A 7,873-nucleotide genomic window follows, 5' to 3' on the forward strand; every position below is an offset into this window, starting at 1 on the left:
CAGATCTCATCAAGGGCATATAGCATCAACATGACCTTATTCACTGATGTTAACCTTGATCATCTGGTTATGGTCGTGTTTTTCAAGTTTCTCCACTGTAAACCTCTCTATCTTGTTCCCTCTGAAAAAGAAGTCACTATGCACAGCCTGCCCTTAAGCAGTAGGGGGTTATACTGTCCTTGAGGGCAGAATAACTATAGAAATTGTTTGGAATTCTTCTGCAGAACGGTCTCTTCTTCGGATTTATTTAGTTAACCACTTATCAGCATGAACTCATGGATATTATACTTTGAGTTGTAACCCAGTACAGGTAACCCCAGTTTTGAAAGTTTACATTAATTACACTGCTTCACTTTTACAAAAGACCTACATCAGTACCTGTTTTTGTTAGTTGAAAGAAATCCTAAGAGGATTTTCACTTTTATGGAAAAAGGGGAGAAGTAAAAATAGCATCAGGGGTTCGTTTTGCTGCGAGCCCTGGTAGAGGCAGTGAGTACCCCAAGGAGTGAGAGTGATGCCACCAAGTTCCTTCCCCAATATCTCCACACATCTCAGCATCAACCTTCCATAGCTTGGAACTGTGTCTGTGAGCACCTGTGCTTTGCCTTGATTGACTGTGTTTGCAAGATGTATCCTAAGATAGGGGCACCTGGGTGGCTCAGTCGGTTAAGTGTCCGACTCTTGATTTCAGCTCAGGTCAATCAAGACCCGCATCTGGACCGCATCAGGCTCTGCGCTGGGTGTGAAGCCTGCTTGAGATTCTCTCCCCCCTCTGCCTCCGCCCCTCCCCCTACGTACTCTGTCTCTCTCTCTCTCTCTCTGAAAAAAAAAAAAAAAATGTATCCTAAGGTAAGAAAAGGTTAAGAGCAGTTAATTTTTTAGGTCTGGAAACACTAAAAAAATGTTTCCATATAAATTAATGGTAATTGCTTCTTCACTTTATTGCATTTCAGTTAATGAGAGATTTCATAGAAACACTCTACTTTTTTAAGTTATTTATTTTGAGAGAGTGCAAGAGAGTAGGGGAGAGGCAGAGAGAGAAACCCAAGCAGGCTCCGCCTGTCAGCACAGTGAGCCGGAACTCACAAACCATGAGATCATGGCCTGAGCTGAAGTCAGCCACTGAACTGATTGAGCCACCCAGGTGCCCCCACTCTACTTTGTGATAGCAGGGAAACCTGTACTACTTGATTTTGTTGCTCAAATTCTTCCCATTTTGGCCACTGGGAGAGCTTTCAGCTGGCTCCCATGTCCCTGCGACAGTCCTCTATTATTGCAGAGGTTTTTCCCACGGTTGTTTGGTTTTGAGCATTCCTAGCACTAGGAGACTCATGGCTTAGCTTGTGTATTTCCTCCCCCAGTCCTCAAAGCAGCCATTTCTCCAAGGACCCCTGGTTCCATTTCACTGGAGAATGGTATTAGGAGCCAAGATCTGGATGCCAGGTGACCTGTGCCTTTTAATGTTTAATATGTGACCACTAGAAAGCTTAAATCTACACATGTGGCTCTTCTATTTCTGTAGGCCAACACTGTTTTAAGTCTCCTCTATCCTAAAAAAAGCCTTCCCTTCATCCCACCTTCTCTCAAATTCGTGACCCAGGTCTCTTCTTCCCTTCCCCATCAAGCTGCTTAAAACAAGAATCAGCAGTCATTGCCTTTACTTCTTCCTCACGTGCTGTTTAATTCCCTGCAGTCTGGCTTCCACCCTAGTCCACTGAGATGGCTTCCTCCAAGGTCACCAAGAATCTCCTAATATTCCTCAGGCCTTTCCTGCTGAGGCTGGGGTTTCACGGCACTGTTGGCACACCTTCTTTGCTGGAAAGCTTTGGCTTCTGGGACCTTTGCTGCTGGTACACACACCCCCACCCCCAGTTCTCTGACCATTTCTACGTTTCCTTGGCAACCTTGTCTAAGCAGCTCCTCTAAGTTCTGGTGTTCCATCCTCTGACCTCCTTTCTGCCAGTCTAGTATTTCCTCCTGGGGCAGACTCCCTCCCTTCCACACCGTCATTGCTACGGAACAAAGTTAATACGCACTAAAGTAGCATCAATGGCCCTCCCTGGTCTGGCCTCCACCCCCTCTCCAGGTGCAGCTCCAGCCGCAGCACCCCTCGGTGGACTAGACCCCCAAAAGCTCTTCCCCTCTGCCTGTATTCCACTTTTTTTCAGCTAAAATGCCAACTCCGCATAAAGAATTCACTGCTCTTTCCTCTGCCTTCTCCATATTGGGTGGATCTTTCGGGTGCAAGCAGAAACACGAACTCTGGCCGGCCAAACAAAAGAAGGGATTTACTAAGTGAGCGCAGAGGTGTCTATTGGCACCTGGGGCTGGGGGGGGGGGGGGGGGAGCCGAAAGGTGAACGCACAACCGGTAGTTCAGATGAGCTTAGAGAAGGGAGTATTTATAAAAGAATGGTCAGAGTTAAGGGAAGTCATAAGAGATGGTGCAGACTCAGGGCTAGTGACAGAACTGCTCGCCGCCCGGCCTGAAGGAACAAAGGAGAGCAACAGAGCAAGGGACCCCCTGTTAGTGATCTCTGGATGAGGAAAGCTGCCAACCCACAGCCAGGCAGGCAGGAAACCAAAAAAATAAGTACTTGAACTCCTTCTCCTGCCCTTGGACCTCCTACCAGTCCCTCCCATCTGCTGACTCCAACAGGAAGCTAGAGGGTTTTGTGTTCCACCGGGGCCAGCCTCCCAGGACACAGAACAGGGGGGAGAGGTGGAGGGGAGTGGATGCAGAGGGTGACAATCTTCAGCCCAATCATGGAACTGAAGGAAGAGCTTCATAACCAAAAACCAGGTCTGCAAGGTGTCAAACAAGCAGGAGCCAGGGCCAAGGCCTCACAGATTCAGCCGGTAAAGATACAACAAGCACCTTTTGGTTCAGACAGCCGATTACTTACATGGGCAGAAGGAAGATCGGCCGAAGGTGCCTCACGGTCCTTGTTGCACACAACGGAAGGATGGCTGCAGTGAGGGCTGGGGGATCTCCTGTTGCTGAGAAGCCAGTTCTAGATGCAGCCAGGCTGTTTTACCGTCTACAGCTCTATTCGGAAGGAGGTGGGGCCGGAAGTCTCAGACCTATCAGAGCCTGGGAGGTGATGGTTCCTGACTCTCCTATGGGATAAGGTCAGTGAAGATGGCCTTGGGTCGGTGCCTCACAAGCCTCCCATCCTCTCTGGTTCCTGGAGGATCTCCCAGACAGCCTGCAGGTCAAGCCTTCGCCTGTGTGGCCAAGGTAAGTGCCAGGGGACCAGGACACAGCTGTTCCCCACAGAGGTCTCTCAGGCAGCTCCACAGACCTCAGCGGCACAAGGCTGGGGAGCTTCTCTCTAAAGCACCAGGTCTCAGATGCCTCGGCCGCAGCCACTCTCTCTTCCAATTTTCAAATTCTTGGCAGAGAATTCAGCTGTCCCAGCCTCGGTCTGGAATGGACACCATCAGCTGTGGCCAGGGGCAGACTCACCACGGACAGAGAGAGGGAGGCTCTGAGCCACTCCTGTGTGCCCAGCAGCTTTCAGAGATAGGCCACACCCATCTAGACCCTACTTGCTTCTGCTCTGAAGCAGTGTTATTTCCATCCCAACAAACGGTGAGGGAAGTCGAGAGAGAGGCCTTTGAAGACAGCGAAGACAGAGTGATTGGCGCGACTCTAACCACAGCCCAGCCTGCACGGCGCAGAGGCAAGATCTGACCTGACTGGAAGCTGGAGCAGTTTTAAAGACCTGAGTGTAAAGCGGCGTATGTACAGTTGTTAACATTTGCAAATCATCTAAAGAGAAAGACGCTATCAAATTTATTATCCTTAAGTTCACAATGACATGGAGAAATCATGTGCGGGAATGTTTCCAGCTTCAGTTAAAAGAGGAAGCAGAAAGTGTGCTTAGGAGGGACCAAGGGAAGCCTATCTTAACCCGTGGACACCCAGGCCTGGTTCTGCTGGTTTACGAGGAGGTGAATAACCCGGCAAAAGGTGAATCAATAGGCCCCTGGCTGTAGGGGAAGGGATTATGGTCCTTTTCTTCCTATCATTAAACGTTTCTAGGAACACACAGGCGTGAAGACCTTCCCACACGGTAAAGAACATCATCTCTGCACACTGGACCCAGCAGAGCCCCAGCTGGGAAGAGCCCGCGGGCAGGCAGACCGACCGGCAGCCCTACAGCTTGGTGGGCTGCGTGGGGGTGAGATGGGCAGGCCCGCTGGGCGGGGGCAGCACCAGGGGCAGCGCGTTGCCGCCCTTCTCGTGCCAGCATGTGTCCAGGATGGGGTAGAGCTTGCCCTGGAAGTCAGCCTGGAACGTGTAGAGCGGCCGCAGGTCATCGGGCCGGTCAGCATCAAAGAAGGTGAGCTCGCCACGCTCGTAGTGCAAGTAGACGCCGATGCGGTGGGGGTGGCCGGCCACAGGCAGGGGCACCCGAGGGCAGCCGAAGGCCTCGTACACCCGGCCCTCCTTCAGGCCAATGAGCCACACGCCATTCTCCGGGGACTTGCTCAGCCTGCCCTTGCGACTGGCCGTGCCCTTGATGACCCCCAGGCGCCAGTCGCTCTTGCTGCCCACCACCACCTCCCAGTAGTGACGGCCGCAGGAGAAGCCCCGGCTGGCCAGGACGCAAGTACTGTAGTCAAAGCGCTCTGGCTGGCTGGCTCGCCGCTGGGCCAGGAGCCCACACTGCACCACCGTGTTGCCCTTGGAGAGTTCCAGGAGTGGGTGGGCGGTGGCGGGGTCCAGCTTGAGGGACTCCGGGGCTAGGAAAGATCAAAGAAGTGTGTTTTCCAGCTACACAGAAGGCAGCAGACCCTACCCCAGAGGGAGGCCCTGAGCTCCTCAGGAGAAGAACTGCAAAGGCCTCATCCCAGAATCGGAGGGGCCTTCTGAGAAGGGGCACAGAAGAGGCAACCCTGAGGACTGCTGAATGAACAAACAATGCCTGAACCGTGGGAAAAATGGGGCAGCTGTGAGGGAGGCATTCTGGTTAAGGGAAAGGGCACGCACCTGCCTGCCTAAGATGGCGGTGCAGATGGAAGGTCCTGGAAGACGGCCCGTCACTTGTGCACCACAGCTAAACTCCCCAGGAGAATCCTTATCAAGTGCAATTGTTCTGATATCCTACCAGCCTATTCAAGGACAAACTGTTCCCAACTGACCTCTGGATTACCTGCCAACTAATCAATTTGCACCAAAACCACACAAACAACATTCACGGACCAGAGATCATCAGGTTTTTTCCTCCCCTCCCCTTTTTATTTTACAATAAACCCTATTTTTGTCTTTGTTAGTTGAAATCAGCTTATCGATTGATCTCCCTTATGTGCTAGTAACAAAGGAATTCGTTAAATGTCTTCGTGTTATTTTTTGACAGAGCGATAGCTACCATTTATTAAACACGAAACTATGCACACACATTTGAGTGTTTATAAACTACACAGCCCAGCAAGGTGGACTTTAATACCCCCTCCTTGCAGATGAGGAAGCAGACTCAGATTACAGGTTGGATCTTCAGCTAGTAAGGGACAGAGCTGTCTGGTGGAGCCCCAAAGCCATGCTCTCAACACTAACCTATGCAAACACCCTTCCAGTCTTCTGCACCCTACACTCTGGCACAAGTGACAAACTGCTACCCACCCTGCATGGCAGCCCTCAGGGAAGAGAACGGGTTGGAGCCTTACCCGGCAGAACTTTTCGGAAGAGCCTTTTCCACACAGTCAGCTTGATGTCAGCCTGGTGGAGGCCCGGCTTGAAGGACATGGGGCTGAAGGCGCCTTCCAGAGGCCGGGCCTGCTGGAGCTCTGCTCTGAGGGCGACAGACTTACGTGATGGCGGGGATGCACACCGCGCACCCCAGCCCTTCACCCATGGGCAAGTCCAACCAGCCAGTCACGGCTCAGGACACTGTGCACTCAAGAGGCCCATCATTTCCTCCCCTCCACCCCACTCTCAGAGGCCCCGCCCCTTCCTGGAAGGAGAAACACTACATCAGTGGTTCTCAAAGGGCATCACCTGGAGGCTTGTCAGAAATGCAAATTTCTCGGGGCCACCCCAGACCTGCTGAAAGCGATTACTAGGGCTCAGTGATGTTTTAAGGAGCCCTCCAGGTGGCTCTGATGCACACTAACATTTGAGGATCGCTTCTCGATATTGGGCGACCCTGGCCCCTGGCCACAGCTGGAGCGGACACCTGCTCCCAATCAGCTACACTGTCCATTCTTTTAAACCAATGCTCCTAACCTGACTATCCCTAAGACCAAAGGAAATTTAAAACGGACAAGGAGATTCCCACAATCAGGATCTGAGGAAGGCTAAGAACTGCATGGCTATTCATTTGTTGGGGCTGGAACATGGATCCAATCCCTTCCCACAACCCATGGTGCAGGATTCGAGGCCCCTCATCCTGGCTCTTGCCCACCTCTCCCACTCCTCGCCCATTCTGCCCTGTAGCCTACATTTTACCTCATTCGTACTGAGTTCACATTTCTCCCAAGTCTGCACACTTGAGCCTTTCAGATGACCCTTCCCCACTCTGCTTACCTGGCCAACACCTGTCCTCTGCCCTAAGCTCACCCCCTGCCATCTTCACCCGTGCCGCGCCCCCCCCCCCGCCGCGCCCCCAACCTCAGTCACCTCCTCCTGTTATTTCTGTAGCCCGTGTGAACTTCTCTGGTCTTAAGTACCCACAGTGATCAGTGATGTAACCAGAGTTCACCATCCGCCTCCCACCAGTCTTTGAGACCCTTAAAGGCAGGGGCATGACCTTCATCTCCCTGTTCCCTGGGCTCAGTACAGAGCCAGATGTGGACAGCTGCTGACAAGGCACTGGTGCAGCTACAGGCAGGAAGTAGGGTAGAGGAGCCACCAGATCCAAGCTGAGAGCTCCCTCCAAGGTTATTACCTGGAGGCCGTGGAGTGATACTTCTGGAAAACAAGACAGGTGGGTTAAGGCATGGGGGAGGCTCTTGGGACCCTGGGGACCTGGGCGTGGGTGACACTCCCTTGTCCACTCACCCGGATGAACTCATAGTGACTCTCATTACTGAACTGCTCGAGCACACGTTCAGCCTGGCCCAGCCGCTCCTGAGTGCCCTTGGCCTGCTCCAGCTGCATGTCCAGGGAGGCCACAAGGCCACGGGTATGACCCTCCAACCCCTCCAGGCAACGGGCCTTCTCCTCATCCACCAGGTGGTGCAGCTCCTGGAACTCGCGACGGATCACCCAGCTGAAGACGTCAGATTCATTCTGGGACGAGAAGGGGCTGGTCACGGCCAGAACCTCAGCCAGAACTGCCTGCTTCCAGCTGACCCCCGTGTCCTCAGGCCCAGGCAGCTTAGGCCTTCCTGGGCTTTTCCAATCTGAGCTGGTTCTAGTACTTGAGTTGCAGGCTGACTCGTGCGCTGTTCACACTGTGCCTGGGCACCCCCCGTGTGGCCACGGGGGACAGCAATACAGGCAGGGGACAGACTGGGCCCCAGCACCCATTTCAAACACAGTGGCTCTGCTTTCTTCGGTCCTATTAAACGTGCAAGTAAGATTTTGCTTCAGTATAGTGTTCCACAACTGGAAAAGGTCTGAAAGGCCCTGGGAGGGCAGACTTCAGAGAGCCAGATTCCCTGTGTAACCCTGAGTTCAGCCTCCCTGTCAGGCTGAGGAAGGTTAACCAAGAGGACCCTCAGGGGACATGGGTCTCCTGCTTCTGTTTCACAACTGCCTGCAGGGCCTAGGCTCCACATGCCTGCAGCCCCAGTGTGCCTGTCATTCAGGAAAAGCAGAAAGCCACCAAGGGCTTCAGGCGTTTCTACACTCTGCTCCAAGCTACTGGGCAGGCTCCACAGACTGTCAAGGTCAAGCAGACACAGCGAGTCAGGCGTTGCGGGGG

The 7,873-nt window shown here is 53.0% G+C and overlaps 1 protein-coding gene across 3 annotated transcripts in view; it reads right to left on the reverse strand.

The window, feature by feature from the left end:
* Positions 1-3,775: 3,775 nt before the first annotated feature.
* The window catches only part of TRIM50 (tripartite motif containing 50), a 46,572-nt gene continuing 42,474 nt past the window's right edge, over positions 3,776-7,873 (reverse strand). For 2 of the 3 annotated variants that reach the window (XM_040456113.1, XM_040456112.1), the window contains 4 exons: positions 7,006-7,236; positions 6,893-6,915; positions 5,673-5,797; positions 3,776-4,751 (listed from right to left, as the gene is read on the reverse strand). In XM_040456113.1, the coding sequence (XP_040312047.1) occupies positions 4,162-4,751; positions 5,673-5,797; positions 6,893-6,915; positions 7,006-7,236 (969 nt within the window). In that variant the 3' untranslated portion in view covers positions 3,776-4,161. The remainder of the gene's footprint in view (positions 4,752-5,672; positions 5,798-6,892; positions 6,916-7,005; positions 7,237-7,873) is intronic. The other variant, XM_040456114.1, reaches the window with a different exon arrangement.

The sequence above is a fragment of the Herpailurus yagouaroundi genome, unplaced genomic scaffold, assembly GCF_014898765.1.
Source record: "Herpailurus yagouaroundi ecotype Mexico unplaced genomic scaffold, PumYag 216, whole genome shotgun sequence".
In the NCBI taxonomy this organism is placed as follows: Eukaryota; Metazoa; Chordata; class Mammalia; order Carnivora; family Felidae; genus Herpailurus; species Herpailurus yagouaroundi.